Source organism: Carassius auratus, unplaced genomic scaffold (genome assembly GCF_003368295.1).
Source record: "Carassius auratus strain Wakin unplaced genomic scaffold, ASM336829v1 scaf_tig00216989, whole genome shotgun sequence".
NCBI classification, from domain to species: domain Eukaryota; kingdom Metazoa; phylum Chordata; class Actinopteri; order Cypriniformes; family Cyprinidae; genus Carassius; species Carassius auratus.
This window is the reverse complement of record NW_020528838.1, coordinates 98004-114052: the sequence shown is the minus strand read 5'-3', so window position 1 is coordinate 114052 and position 16049 is coordinate 98004. Positions and strand designations below refer to the sequence as shown.

Genomic DNA, 16049 nt, shown 5'->3' with positions numbered 1-16049 from the left:
GTATGGAGTCGTCTTTTATGAACACTATTTATATTTGTGACGACTTCAGGATAAACTTACCAAAACGGCGCTTGAGGGGTGAGGAAGAGGAGGGTGAGGGAGGGAACATGAAGAACAGTAACAGCAGTGAGCAGCTGGACGGAGAGGGAGACACGGCCAGCGAGGTGTCCAGTGAGGTCAGCTTCAGCTACGAGTTTGCTCAGACCGAAGTCATGATGAAGGCTTTGGGCAGCAACGGTGAGTTTTAGTCACAAAATGTATGTGAAATATGACTTAATTTGAAATATTCTTTTGTGGAAACTGTGATGTTTTTTTCAATGAATAGGAAGTTACTTTCATACATGTCTTTACGGTCACATTTGATGTGCATTAAAGTATTAATTTGTTACAAAAAAAAATCTTACTGACCCTAACATTTGGTTAGCTGTAGTAGAACATTGCTGCTATTAAAAATATGGACACTTATTTTGCATTTAAAGAGGAACGTTAACTAAAATGTTAAAATGTGAAAAGGTTAGCCAGTCAATATGGCTAATTTACCTTAAGCCTTAAAGCTACAGTAGCCAAAACATGATACAAAATGATGTAAAATGTTTCTGTTTTTGTTGTCTAACAGACCCCATGCAGGCGGTTTTGCAGACACTGGAGCGCCAACATGAGGAGGAGAAGCAGAGTGCTCTCGAGCGCCAGCGACTGATGTACGAGCAGGAGCTGCAGCAGCTGCGCAAACAGCTGACTCCAGACAGACAGAGCATGCAGATACCGCAGTCGCAGCCCTTGCAGCCGCAGTACCGCAGCTGGGAGAGACTGAGCCAGGGAGGAATGTCGTCATCACCCAGCGCCCAGCACCGCCTGCGCCAGTGGAGCGAAGAGAGGTGAGTTTTCAGTTTTTGGTGGAAACAAATGTTTGTTTTCTCAAGGTGAAATTCGGTACATGGTGAGTTTGTTGTTACGCTCTTATTTTGATGACAACAGGGAGGTGGTGCTGACGCGGAGCTTCAGGAAACTGAGGGAGCAGATCGTACGGGCTAATCTGTTGGTGCAGGAGGCCAGCTTCATCGCTGAAGAGCTGGACAAGAGAACAGAATACAGAGTTACTCTACAGATCCCTGCTGCAAACCTTAACGCCAACAGAAAGGTCAGGCACAATTTATAAGGCTTTCTGCAAGTCTTAAAAATGACAAATTAAGGCTGAAAGGTCTTAAATGGGAGCAGAAAGATTTACATTGCATGCATTAAAAACAAGTATCAATAATAGTATTTTTGTCTTGTTTTCCAATATCTATACATCCTTTAAATCGAGATAAATTTACTTGAAATGCAATGTTTTATGAGAAAGTGAACAAAATGATTTTGGGCTTAAAACAAGAACAAAAACTTGTTTTCCCTTTGGAAATAGTTTTCCCAGCAAATTAGGAGTTTGAGGCAAAGTCACAGTTATTGGTTTATAATACGTAGCGAGAATTGGACCTTAAATTAAAGTGTGACCATATTTACATTTAGGGAACATACTGACACATTGTGTTCCCATCAGTTTCCTTTAAATTGTTTTTAAAATCATCCTTTCCTAAAACTTGCAGAAACCCTCTATGCACAGGATAACCATGAGATAAGCTAAAGATAAGCATTGGTGGAGCAGTCATGTGACACTTTTTGTGTTTGTGTATGCAGCGAGACGCTGTATTGAGTGAACCCGCCATTCAGGTGAGGAGGAAAGGCAAAGGGAAGCAGATATGGGCCCTTGAGAAGATGGAAAACCGTCTGGTGGACATGAGAGAGCTTTATCAGGAGTGGAAGGACTTTGACGAGGACAACCCTGTAAGCTCTTATTCATCACACACGTTTTACTGTCCCATTAAAAATGAAAAGGTAACACTACAGGAGTGTTTTTTCTCTCCATCTCATAGGTGATGCGCTCGTACTTCAAAAGAGCCGACCCTTTCTTCGATGAGCAAGTGAACCACAGTTTAATCGGGGTGGCCAACGTTTTCCTCTCCTGCCTGTTCTATGATGTAAAGCTACAATATGCGGTTCCCATCATCAATCAGAAAGGAGAGGTGAGGATGATGATGTGATCTGTCTGCAGCAGTCGGGCAGTGTTTTGACTCACTATGAATATTTAACACTGTTTCTTCCAAAAGATGAACTGGTATGTATATTCATCTGTGAAATGGAATCTGAGTCATCATATAAAGCATGAGACTCATCTCCAGCGGACCAGTGTTGTTTACTTGTTGTTAATGTCAGGTTGCCGGGCGGCTGCATGTGGAGGTGATGAGAATGGGTGGAGGATTTGATGACAGCGTAGCTGGAGGAGATGACAGTGATGGAAGCCCAGATGGCGATGTACAGGAACGCAAACTGGTCTGTATGGTGAGTACTGAAGTTCACAGAAGAAGATTTCGTGCATGAGTTTTGAGCAACTTAAGTCATTTCAGGATTTTTGGTTTTAAATTATAATTAAATAGTAAGTTAGCAAAAATTAATAATAACAGTAGAATCTACTGTTTTAGTGTGTTCATATTTAAAATCTTACCTCGTACTTATTTTAGTCATGTCTTTTGAACAGATAAAGATCCTACAGGCTACTGGTCTCCCGCAGTACCTGTCCAATTTTGTCTTCTGTCAGTACTCTTTCTGGGACCAAGCAGAGCCTATCATTGTTGCCCCAGAAGTGGATCCCTCTGCCTCCTTCTCTAGCAGCAAAGACCCCCACTGCATGGTTGTGTTTGACAGCTGTAAGGTACGAGTCATGATGTGTGCCTTTACAATCAAATGGTAAATTAACTAGTAATAGCCTTATTGTGCTTCTTTGTTCATTTAAGGAATAGTTCACTTAAAAATGAAAATTTACTCAACCTTAGACCATCCAAGATGTAGATAAGTTAGTTTTTTTGCAGTCAATTTAGAGAAGTGTAGCATTACATTATTTATGTATCCTCAGTAGTGAATGGGTGCCATCAGAATGAGAGCTAATAAAAACATCACAATAATCCACAAGTCATCCACATGACATCAAATAATGTAATAATGTATAAGCTGCATGTTTGAAAGTAACAAAAACCTTTCCATTCTAATGTAATTTCTGGCCAGAATTCATAACACTTCCTACAGTATGAAAGGCCATCCTCTGTTGTCTTCTCACAAGATGAATTTTTCAATGTAAAAAGCAATATAATGAATAGAGGACTTGTATTTTATTGGAATCAATGGTTTGATGTTAAGAACAATAATTGATGGACTAGATTCGTGTGGCTTATTGTTATGTTTTTATCAGCTGTTTGAATTTTTTATTCTGATGGCACCCATTCTTTGCAGAGGATCCATTGGTGAGCAAGTGACTCTAAATCCGTTCTAATGAAAAAAACTATATCTGAGGGTAAATTAAAAAGAAAAAAAATTATATATTTCTTTAACAGGAGTTATCAATAAATTATTAACATTCATTACTATACTTACTATACTCTTTATACTGTAGGAGAATGCTGTGACTGTAACAGAGGAATTTATCGAGTATCTAACAGAGGGTGCCGTAGCCATCGAGGTATACGGACACAGGCAGGCTGATCCAGGCAGGAACCCTGCGCTGTGGGACCTCAGCATCATCCAGGCCAAAACACGCACTTTACGTGACAGGTGAGCAGAAACATGAGCTTCATCTTCCTGTAATTGTCCGATTATACTAACATAAACTTCCAGTAATGTAGAGAACACTGGGACGTCGTCTAGCATCAAGTGATCTGCTTCCTGCTTTTTAGACTGGTTTGACTCTTATGTGTCCTCAGGTGGAGCGAGGTAACACGCAAGTTGGAGATGTGGGTGCAGATTCTGGAGCTGAACGAGAATGGAGAGTACATGCCCGTGGAGGTGGTGCCAGCACGAGATGTTCGCACCGGTGGCATCTTCCAGCTCAAACAGGTTATACACTACATGTTCCTGCCTGGTTATTATAAATTACACCACTGCAAGTCTGTTAAAGTTTGAGTTGTTTTTTATGATCAGAATTACTGGTCGACCGATATTGGTTTTTTGACGGCCGATGCCGATATCTTGGAAGGCAGGGGGGGCTGATAGCCGATATAATAAAAAATAATAATATTAAGGAAATTTTAAATAATTTGAAAATGGATTTAAAAAATGTATGTGTGAAATAAACATTCTTATACTTTAGATGACAGTATTTTTCACAAATAAATACATTTAAAAAAAAAAAAAGTTCACACGGACTTGCCGAAGTTCCGCATCGAACATGCGATCATGCTGGATAAAAATGCATATTTCACAAGATCTCACAGCTGGATTCGACTACATTTGCAAGGTTTTTGAAATTAAATGTTCATTAGCCAATTAAAGATTTGTTTAAATTATATTAATGCGTATTTGCTTAATGCTGACGGCAAACAAAGGAAGTATTATGTTTGCCTTTCTGTTGCTAATAATATAAAAGCAATCGTTATTACACTTTTTGTATATATAAATTCCTTTGTTTAACTGTGTTAAAATTCCTTTGTCTATCTGATTATTAGACAGACTTCTATCTGTATTAGACAGAACTGTTAACGACGACAGCGAACAAGAGGGAGAATGTGAGCACTGTGTTTGCTCAGGTGCTGATTTCTCAGTGCTGTCAAAATAAAAGTCCCTTCTCGAATACATCGACCAAGCTGGAAAACTTATCGGCCCATGCGGATAATTGAAAAATGCTAAATATCGGCCGATATTTTATTACCTTTTTTTTTTTATCACAGGTTTAATACAGATGGTAAAGAGGTGTTCTTTTCTATAGTTTTCTATAGTATTTTTGACTCCTAGGTATGTAAACCTGTATTTTACTTGTGGTCTGTTATTCTATCAACACTATTGTTTAACATTTAACTTTAGGGTTTTTTGTCATGGGGTATGAACTGTTTTTTGGTATGTCTTTCTCAGGGTCAGTCTCGGCGGATTCAGGTGGAGGTGCGTTCAGTGCAGGACTCCGGCACGATGCCTTTGATAGCAGAGATCATTCTGGGAGTGTCCATCGGCTGTGTGGAGATCAGACAGGTGCAGATGACTAAAAACAATGAGCCACAAGAGGTAAACATTCTTTTTCAACTAAACCTTTAGCATTTACCAGGATGATGTCTGAATGTTAATCTTTATATTGTTTTTGGTTTTAGCTTGAGGGCGATGAAATGGACAGTTATCAGGTATGTTTGGATCAATACTTCGACTTTTTAGTTGTTTATAAATGCCATGATGTTATTATACATTTTTCATATTTATATTACATAATATTTTTCATAGTGTTGTGGTGCTCCTGCTGAGATTCAGTTTTGATTCCGATCTGCGTCATTTCCTCATCACATTCCTGTCTCTCCCTCCCACTTCTTTCCTGTCTTTCTCCTCTGTCCTGCCCATTAAAGACATAAAAAGCCTTTGTTAGCAAAATAGAAATGGCCAAGCGATAGAAGCTTTTGTGTTTAAGTATTTGTCCATCATCCTGTAGGAGCGAGATCTGGAGCGTCTGCGGCGTCAGTGGCTCACTGCTCTCACTAAGAGACAAGAGTATCTGGACCAACATCTTCAGACGTTGGTCAGCAAAACAGGTAAAAACCAGATGGACTCATGAACTTGTCTTAGCTCAGTAATGGACTACAAAATAGTGCTTTCCTTGCTTTAGTTTGATGCTAATTAGCTTTGAGGAGCTGGTGTCACAAGCAGATTGATTAGATAAAAAGCCACAAAAAAAGAATCAGATCTACACTGACTGAGCAGCAATTTTATCACTGCATGTCCACTGATCGTTTCTTTTTTTTTTTTGGTTTGTTTAATGTTTTTATAAAGTCAAATAATGCTTTTATAGATAAATAGATATATTTAATTTTTCTATAAACTGTGTATATAAATTTTCAAGTTAATATAATATATATAGTTGCAGGGACTCAACTGGAAATGGGTTTTGCTTGGCATGAAATTAGAGAAATCAGTGGTGACTAGTTTGCTCTCTATGAGCAGATAAGTCTGAGGATGATGTGGAGAGGGAGGCTCAGCTGCTGGAGTGGCGTCTGACGCTCACGGAGGAGAGAAATGCAGTGATGGTGCCCTCTGCTGGCAGTGGAATACCAGGAGCTCCTGCGGAGTGGTACAGCACTGCTACAACCATTTCAACCTATTTGCATTTACACTGAACACTTAAATTATATAATGTTATATATAGCTGGTAAACGTGTTGTTTGATATTTAATGTCAATCCAGTTCTGTGCAGTTTGCTTTTTAGGCAGGTTTTTATAAAGCTTAAATTACGTGTTTTAATGAATAATATTTGGATTTGAGGCTTTGTTTGTTAAATGAATGTCAGTATCGGTTAAACATTTTTACAAATGTTTAGTCATGAGTGTTTGGCCCTTGGGTTGATTTTTATGTCTCTTTTGGCAGGGTACCAGTGCCTGGGATGGAAACTCACATTCCAGTGCTCTTCCTCGACCTAAGCGGTATGTTTTTAAAAGCAGCAATGTTCTCTGCAGAAATGCAATGTCCTCTGTGACCTTTCTTCCACTGCAAGCACTATTCATCTTAACACTCATTTTCACACTTTTCCATCCTGTGTTTCTCTTCTTCCTTCCTGCAGCTGATGACTTCAGCTCTGAGGAGAACCTAGACGTTCCCGAGGCGGGCGGCTGGAACGCCATGCTCAGCTCGGAAGATGAGGATGAATTTTTTGACCTTCAGATTGTCAAACACTATGATGGAGAGGTGAGAATGGGATCAATGCACTCTCAGAGGCTCCTTAGTTGGTCTTAAAGAAATGGATTAAAAACTCTCTCTCTTTTTTTTTTTCCTTCCAGGTGAAAGCCGAAGCTTCTTGGGACTCCACGGTTCATGAATGTCCACAGCTGAGTCGAGGTGCCGCCCCAGATCAGAGAGTATACTTGATTATCCGCACCGTGGTTCAGCTCAGCCACCCTGCAGAGATGCAGCTAGTCTTGCGCAAACGCATCTGTGTGAATCTCACTGGACGGCAGGTGAGGGATAGCCTACTTTGTATAACCTGCACTATCATCAGAACTGTACAAAAATTTCTATATAAATATTTTACGTACAGCTGTTCCGGATATTTTTGGTGCTTATTTGATAAAAACCTTATACTTTTAAAGGAATTTTAAGCTTTAGAGCTACAAAGTTATGATTTTTATATCTCTCTGCATATTATAAAACCTTTTTTTGGTTTAAACAGGGTTTTGCGCAAAACTTCTTAAGGAGAATGTCTACAAGGAGCACTATTCCTGGCTGTGGTGTGACCTTTGAAGTCGTCTCCAACATCCCAGGGGTAAGCATACAAAATCCAAAATATATTTATGTGTGTGTCTATGTAATGCATGATATGAATAATAAGTAATGCAGAATCTAAATGATGTGTGTTTTCAGTGACCCATGACAATCTTTAATAATTTCTCTAAAAATTCAAGAAAATTGTAGTAACTAAATCTAAAATTTGTTTTATTGAAATCCAGATGAAATACAAATAATAAAATGTAAATATTAGATGAAAAACTGAATGGTGCTTTGGCAGCTGACTGAAATAAAATAAGTTTTAGCTAAAGTACTACAGTGACTAAAACTAAAACTGAAATAAAGTTAATAGAAATAAAATATATAATTAAAATGTGTATATAAAACAAAACTAATAATACTCTTATTAATAATAACATCGATCCAGAATAGAATTGTCAGTAGATTTCCGAACTGAAGCAAGGTGAAAATCTTTGCTGATAATTCTAAAATATGAAACAATATAAATATCATTAAATCATATGTATCACTGCACAAATCTCAGGACAGCTTACAGGCCGTGTTAGGTTGCTATTATCCACAAGAAAGCTGCAAACCTGGTTTCTGGAGTCTGTTTGTTTATGAGCACCTGTCTCTCTCTCGGCTGTGTATGCCAGCAGGACAGCCAGAGCTCAGAGGACCGGGAGATGCTAGCCCGTGTGGCCGCCAGCGCTGAGAACCCCAAATCTTCAGACAACGAAGCTGCCATAGAGAAGTACCTGCGCAGCGTCCTGGCTGTGGAGAACATCCTCACGCTGGACCGTCTGAGACAGGTCACACAGCCACATTCATTAATATTATTTGTTCTGATAAGATTGCATTTTTTTTTTTTGCATTTAATCCATTTGAGTACAGAGTTTTAATCTGAATCTTAAAGCAAGACTTTGTTTCATTAGTATTGTGGCAGATGTAATGATTCATTTTTCCTTTTGACTGATCGCAAAGTGTTTGTAAGTCACTGTTCTTTAAGCACAAGACGTAAGTCATTCTGTATAAACTTTTAATTTGAACTTTAATTAAAAACATGTTTTACTCTATAAATGAAACCAGTGCACTTTCTATTTCATTAAAACAAGCAGTCCTCTGAATCATAACACTGAAATGAAATGAATGTCTAGTTTTCTCTCTCAAGTTCAGTCCTCATCATCTAAGTCAGTTTTTTTCATCTGCTACAGGAGGTGGCAGTGAAGGAGCATTTGGCAGGTAAAGGCAAGGGCAGCAGACGCAGTCTCAGCTCTCCCAGCGTGCATCGGGTAAGCGCATCTGCAGCCTTAAAGTCATCTTAACAGACAGAAATGTTAAGAAAACTCGGCATCATCACAGTCTGGCACATTCTGTATTCACACGTCACCTTTTTCTCCTCTAGTTATCTGGAAGCAGACAGGATCTGTCACTAAACTCAGTGCTGGATGACAACAAGGTAAGATTCTAAGGTGAAAATAAGATAGGAAATGGGTCCTTTTATGTAACCTCTAATATCCAATTTGCTTATGTAAGAATCAATGGGAGAGTCAGCAGGATATCTTTGGGACGACATCTCAGTTCAGCAGAACACTGCCACGACCATCCAGACCTCCTACACCACCTACACAGAATCAGGACCCCGAGCAAGGTATGATATAATGGTCACTCATTACAGGAACTCCTTTCAACTCTGTGCTCTCTACTGTAAATGTGATTCATTTCTGACTGACCTCTCATTTTGAACCTGTTTTATGAATTTAACAACCAATTATTCCAGAGGACATCCCTGTATATTTATCAATGGCACAATAGTGGCACTTCAGGATTTGAGCGTGCAACCTCTCAAAAAGACTCTCCCTGTCTAGTTCAACTTTAGCTTCTTTTCACCTTGTCTCTTCGTGATCTGTCACAAAATGTCAGTGTGACATTTTTACGTGACTGTCTTCTTGCACTCCTTTTATATCTTTTCTCCATCTGTCTCGGTTTCACCACCCTTGTCGTCTTTCTCCACACCTCTGCCTTGCTGTTCGCCTCCTTCCCAACCCACCCACAGGTTTTTCAGGGCTTGCTGCTTCTTATATCTCCCCAGTCAAGGCCCTGGTTCCTCAGATGCCCAAGCTGCTCAAGTCCCTGTTCCCTGTACGCGACGACAAGAAAGATTTGAGACCTTCTCCACACTCCCAACAGGTGTTTTCAACTTTTTAATTTGTGAACTATGCATAAAACCTTGCTTAAATAAATAAATAAATAAATATATGTATATTTATTTATTTATTTATTTTTTTAAATTTTTATGTATGGATATATATATATATATATATCCATACATAAAAATTAAAGAATAAACAATAAATGAAGAATTTCTGTGGCAAAGTGGTATATGAAATGTTGAATTCCAGTTATGTATATTATGTTGTGTTTGTTGTAGTGCATTTACTTTATGCTGATAGTATATTTAACCCAAAAACCAAAAGGAACAATTTAAAATGTATAATAAATATGAAAAATATATGCACGAATGAAAATATAACAAACAATAAATAAAGCAAAAGGGTAAAATAAAGGGTAAAATGTGCGTAATTGTCGTTAATTAATTAATATAAATAAACGTTATTTCTGAATTTTTCTTGTAATTTTTTTGAGATTCACCCACCTCCTTTATTTTTTCAAAGTATGTTCCCATTACAAAGAACTCAAATAATTACATTTATTCAAAAGACAAGCAGTACCTATGCTTATAAACATTTCTGTATGTAGATTCCTGTCAATGGTAATTCCATGGGGTGATTTCATGCATAAATGTAAAAAAAAAAAAAAAAACTGATGTAGAGTATCAGTCATAAAAAATAGCCACTTTAGCGCTTACAAAGCCTATCAGAAATATGCTGCATTTAGATGACTAAATCATATGTGGTAATCAAAGAGGGATGCAAATCCTCTTGACTGATTTAATTTGTCAATTTTAGATTCTAGCGTAATGTCGTTCTGTCTTCTTACCACCTCATTTCCATATAGACAGAGATTCCTTATGCTACTACGTTGCCCATGCACTGTATCTGTGATTATATTATCCATCTCGTATGAGGAAAATGAAATCTTTAAATTAAGCCTTATTGCTTGGTAGTGGATTTTATTTTTATTTTTTGTTTTTTTGTGAGAAAACAGGCTTTTTTGGTTTCCATGATTAAAACAGTGTCCTCATTTTGTCAAAGTAAATCATGTCAGGGAAACCTGATTATATGTTAGGCAGGAGTCCATAGCTAAACTCCAGTGTTTAATTTCCCCAAGATTAATTGTCAAGCCATACCCTTTCATCATATCTCCCAGCATGCTTTCGACGGAGGCGTAGAGGGAAAAAAATATGACAGTGATATTTCTTCGTGTATATCACTCCTCCCCTGCACGCAGACTTTTGATCTGTCAGTACTTTAGATCAAATGTAATCCAAAGGCTCCCGACATAAAAAATGAACTCGTGACACTTAAATCAAGCTTTGTGCCGCCTCTCTGAAAACCATTACCAAAATCATAAAAACAAATTTAATACGTTCCATTCATCTCTCCAGCATATGCCACGAATAATGATGCAAACAGCCAACAACGCTGATGAAGGAAGAGTAAGAATAGAACCGGTAAGTAGATCTCCACTCTGATCTCATGCTCCGTCTTTGGCGAAATTAAATAAATATGAATGATGAATTGGGTTACAGACTTGTATTTTGCAAAAGTATAGCCTAGGAAGATATTTTAAGAGCCCAGTCTTTCTCTCCTGCATGTGATGTAAATTGCATGCTATTAAATCTGTGGTTTTCCTAGCATGTGCTCTCTGTATGCGAGTCAGATGATAGGTTGAGGTGTAGTTAAATGTTCCTTGTGGTTTTGGACGTCCTTCCCCGTAGGTTGCAGTAATGGGGAAGAGTCCTGCTTCAGACAGACACTCAGATGGGCCTGATGCCCCGTCCTCTGTGCATGATCCGCATGACCTGCCCCTGAGCCCCATCAGCGAGTCCTCCAGTGGCTATTTTTCTACTAGCGTCTCCACTGCCACCCTTTCCGATGTCTCCATAGCCTGCGGGGACCTTACCCCTACTCCCAATTCCCAAGCGGGTCCAATAGCATCCAGGCACGACAACGAAGACTGTCTACCAACCCCTGTTAATGCCTCTGTTGCTCCTGTAGAAGCTGGGCTAAGATCTGACAGGCCTAGAAAAGAGGAAGATACCCAGGCGGCCCACAGGAATGGTGTCACCACCTCTCAGCAGGAAGCACAGCTAAATGCAACCCCTCCCCTGGTGTTGAGTACCTCCACAGACAGCCCTTTCTCCCTCCAGAAGGTCAAAGCTAACGAGCTCAGGTCTTTCAGTAACATTCTTGGAGATGGAAAAGCAACCACAATGCAAACTGACAGCCTGGAGAAGCTAGAGATAACCTTTGAGGATGAGGAACCCAAGGAACTCGCATGGCTCAAGGTGGGAGGGAGAGTCACTGTCGGATCCAGCAAGTCCGGCACGGTCCGCTACATCGGCCCAACGCACTTCTCAGAAGGCATCTGGGTCGGGGTTGAGTTAGACACTCCCTCGGGTGAGTTAGACCTTCCATTATCAAAGGGGTCATAAACTGCCTTTTTGTACAGTTCTCTGAGGTCCACTTAGAATGTTAAGATTTTTCCATCCAAAAATAGAATTTAGAAGTAATAGGCTATTTTCTGTACTGTTTTGAATAGGCGATAGGATTGCAGATTTTGAAGTAAATGCCCACTGTTATGATTGGCTAACAATTGTGTATGTTTGACAGCCTACATCCTTCATAAATAGATGCTGCAGTGTTTGAATTGTGCCTTGTTTGTAAACAAATCTGTGGTAAAATGAGGTGTTTGCCTAATTATTTACACTACCTATGTGTATCGGTGAGCGGGGCAAAACAGGCAGCGATGTAGAAGCAGGCATTGATGATCTTCTGTGGAGGCGGGGTTTAGCCACACTATTATGTCATAAAGTGGCACATTCAACAACTTGTCGTTTTGGCAGACTGGCTTCAATATAAGCTGTTTTCAGACTGAGAAAGTTTTGAGTTCTGAAACGCACAGGATGTGTTTTTAGCACAAAAACCTCTTGTACATCAAAAGATCAAGGGAATTTAGATTTTTAGGGGAATTTTGAATTGAAACTGATTTACCAACCTGGTTCCTTTTCTATCTTTTGTCGACTAGGTAAGAATGATGGTTCCGTTGAAGGCCACCAGTACTTCCGATGCAACCCTGGTTTCGGGGTATTAGTCCGTCCAGATCGACTGACTCGACGGGAAGCTTCCAAAAGGCATACAGAAAATCGCCGCAGCGGGGAGTTCAGTCAGCAACTGAGGGGAGGAGCCGGCACTGCTATTCAGAAAGGAGAGAATCGCAAATCCTGGAATAGCTAATTGACAATGAGCTGAGCAGGACAGAACCTCAACCTCGCAACATCTTAATCTGACCGAGGAGTTCAACTCCGTCCATCACTGTGCTTGGGCTAATGGAACATTCTTATACCCAACTTTGCTTGGAGGTGGTACAGCATTCCCTCGCAAACCCCTCTATCAGTTCCGGTGCTATGCTAATCTGTAGCGTGTGGGAGTGCTATAAATTTTTAACATGCTGCTTCAGCTGTGTTCCTCAAGCAAGTCTCTTTGAGTTGACCGTAAAATTAATCTTCCGGGTCTTTGAGATCAACCCATCATTTCTGTTTGTGCCCTGGTTTTATTAAGAGTCCATTTTTGGACTTAATACTACAAATGATGCCTAATTTAACCTTCTCTGCACAGTCGGTTTTTAGTTTCCTGAATGTGCCTTTTAAGTCAACCCATTTCTTGTTTGGTGTCCCTCATTGCACATTCGAAACGCTAGTTAGAATGTGGTAAATGGTAGACATGAAAGAGATTATCTCAGGGATCCAATCAGAGGCATTGGATATGCCCAGTTGAGTTTGCAGCTGTAAGCCACTATAAAGGAGCATTTACAGAAGTGTCGCCCTGAGCAGGTTAATATAGGTTTTTGATGTTTCTTCATTCTTCGTTGTGAAGTACTGTTATTACTTGACCAGTGATTGGATGACTATATCCACTAGATGGGATATTTTATTTGGTTTATTATCATTGGAATAATTGCTTATCAGTATTTTGGAGTAAACCACCTGATTGGTGTGTATCTTAATTGCTCATGGTGAATTTTTAGACTTGACTGAATTGGCACATTCAGGTTTAATCGACTGGCTTAATTAGACCCTCTTTTAATGGTTTAAGTGGCTTATTTACAATCTGATTGGAGCACATTTTATTAAGCAGCCTTTTAATTGGAATTGGTTTATTGAAACTACTTCAACCTCAAATAACTTTGTGCTGCAATCTAAAGTGGCTCAGTTTGATTGGTTTCTAAGGACTGTCTTCCACAAGAAGGTCACGGTAAAAGTACATTCCAGTTTTGTGTATTGGACCAATTACTGGCAATACCTTCATCTTATTTATTCAGATTAATACATCTAAAAACAATTTCATCAAATCATTTTTGAATAATGTATGGACAAAGTGGTCACATTTATATCTTTTTTTTTTTAATAAGGAGCATGATTCCATGCAGATATGATACTTGTTCACTTCATGATGGAGAAAAAGTGTGTCATTTAATTCCTTTTATATTATATGTGGAAACCATCATGTGATTTAAGTCTAATGCAATATACATTTCTTAAAATATATTTTAATGTTTGTAGTTATGTAAATTGAAGTTATAAAGTGTAAAAATCCCATGAATGGAAAATTAATTTGCACATTTGATTTATAGTAGATAGCTTATGTGCCCAAAGGGTACTTAGTTTTGTTGTAAATTAACTTAAACTAACCGAAGATCCACTGTAAATCAACTGTAAAAAAAGAAATTGGTGCTCAAAAGACATAAATATTTCAACATTTCCATCCAAGAAAAAATGCATTTCTCAACATTTTGAAGTTGCCTTTCTCCTGTAGTATGGTGGTGGTGTTTGTGTTCAGTAAAAATTTGGGTAAATATTTTTTTTTCATGCATCTTAATCTGTGCCTCATTCATAATGAGAAAAAAAAACCGCCCACATGCAGAACATTTTTGTTGCTTTGATTAGCAACAATGGCTTTCAGGCGGTAGGATTTAAATTCCTTGTCATTCTTTAAGTATTAATTTAAAGGTAGTAGATCGATTGCCTACAGAATGACAAGTCTCAACTAGGTTTTAATACATTTCTGTTGTAGCAATAACATTAAAAGTGCTTGTAGGAATTTTATGGTTCATTGTTTTGAACGTAGTGAGTTACTTTAAAAAGAAAGGGGAAATGAACTTATTGAAGACATTTTCAGTAAGCTGATCTCCACGGCCCAACATTTCAAACATAGTTGCTTTTAACTAGATGTGTACTAGGTGTTTTTGTTTTCAAGTGCAATTTACCCTTTATCCCCTCACTAAAATGGTTGAATGCATCCTACTGTATATCCATTCTGTTCAAAGTCTGCAGGATCAGTAATGACACCTCGATCCATCTTAAATGGCATACAGTAGATCCAGAGCCATACCCGAGCAACCACACAGTGGCCTTTTGAAGTTTAATACTAAATACAGGTGTGGAGACTCGTGCTTTCCTCCTGTTTGAAATCCTTCCCGTTAAGGGCATCAGGAGAAAGAGGTTTTGAAGGAAGCTTTGGGCCCTGCTGTTTACACAGATGTCAGATGAAGCTCTTGGCAGGAAGTTGCTGCTCTACTTTTTGTAGGTTTTTTTCTTTTCCCTCCATTTTTGGGAGCAGCGAGTGGATGGCTCCATCTTTCACCACTAGTCTGTTCCTCGTCCTGATGATTTTATGTCATGAAAGTTGTCCCGTATACGGAGCGTTTGAACCCAGAGTATACATGTGTTTTGTATATAGTTGAATCTCGAGAGTTCAATCTGAGCACAAGGCTGGGTTTGATTAATTTAATTATCTGCAATTCTATGCTGATATCCAAAGAATAATCATGTATAATAATTCATTTATAATTTCTTTTATATTGACTGTACAATAATCTGACTGTAAAGAAAAATAAAAAGTGAACTGATTTACACTTTTGTCTTTTATTTAGTGGGTTTTAGGTGTCCCAGTCTTAGTTTACTTCACCTTCCCTTTCTTCAAGTACCTATGTTCACATTTAGATTTTTCTTGGAAAAACAAACAAAACAAAAAACTGACATTTAACAATACAATTTCAGAATTCAAAATATTCCGAATTTACACGGTTTAATAATTCTGAAGCGATGTATAAAAAGTCTAATCAGGCAGTGTCTTTCAGCTCAAGTTTTTATTCTCTAGAAGGTACAGTTCTAAAATAAAAACGACTTTAAAACAAAGTTTGAAAATGAACAAAAGAGTGTCAAAACAAAACTTAAAAAAGTAACAGCATATGCGTTTTATACTACATATTAATTACAGAACAGTCTACTGTCCAAAAAAGGCACTAAATTCTGTAATAAGAGATACATGATTAGACTATTTCAAGTTAATACAACAGTGATATATTTTGAATTTTTTTTTTATAGTCATAGAATATATTTATATATATTTCATATATTCACATATTGAACATGGACAGATTAAAAACACAGTCAAAGTGTTCCCTCATTCTTTCAAGACAGACGTCTGTTCCAAACACATTCCAACACTAGCTTAATAAAGACTTCTGGGTAACTGACTGGGCACTAGTCCATCATCACATTGTGCCTCAATACTGTTTCTAAGAAAGCGTTT

At 38.4% G+C, this 16049-nt stretch overlaps 1 protein-coding gene across 4 annotated transcripts in view; it reads left to right on the top strand.

Annotated features, from left to right (window-relative positions):
- LOC113099644 (kinesin-like protein KIF13B) overlaps positions 1-15369 on the top strand; it is a 44635-nt gene extending 29266 nt beyond the window's left edge. For 2 of the 4 annotated variants that reach the window (XM_026264527.1, XM_026264525.1), the window contains exons 16-40: positions 50-237; positions 617-875; positions 976-1138; positions 1672-1818; positions 1908-2057; positions 2248-2373; positions 2570-2743; positions 3479-3636; positions 3786-3918; positions 4930-5076; positions 5160-5189; positions 5489-5588; positions 5998-6124; positions 6418-6473; positions 6611-6735; positions 6828-7004; positions 7217-7309; positions 7929-8084; positions 8487-8564; positions 8678-8731; positions 8809-8923; positions 9329-9462; positions 10841-10906; positions 11174-11855; positions 12484-15369. In XM_026264527.1, the coding sequence (XP_026120312.1) occupies positions 50-237; positions 617-875; positions 976-1138; positions 1672-1818; positions 1908-2057; positions 2248-2373; positions 2570-2743; positions 3479-3636; positions 3786-3918; positions 4930-5076; positions 5160-5189; positions 5489-5588; positions 5998-6124; positions 6418-6473; positions 6611-6735; positions 6828-7004; positions 7217-7309; positions 7929-8084; positions 8487-8564; positions 8678-8731; positions 8809-8923; positions 9329-9462; positions 10841-10906; positions 11174-11855; positions 12484-12692 (3847 nt within the window). In that variant the 3' untranslated portion in view covers positions 12693-15369. The remainder of the gene's footprint in view (positions 1-49; positions 238-616; positions 876-975; positions 1139-1671; positions 1819-1907; positions 2058-2247; positions 2374-2569; positions 2744-3478; positions 3637-3785; positions 3919-4929; positions 5077-5159; positions 5190-5488; positions 5589-5997; positions 6125-6417; positions 6474-6610; positions 6736-6827; positions 7005-7216; positions 7310-7928; positions 8085-8486; positions 8565-8677; positions 8732-8808; positions 8924-9328; positions 9463-10840; positions 10907-11173; positions 11856-12483) is intronic. The other 2 variants (XM_026264526.1, XM_026264528.1) reach the window with 2 other exon arrangements.
- Positions 15370-16049: the final 680 nt, after the last annotated feature.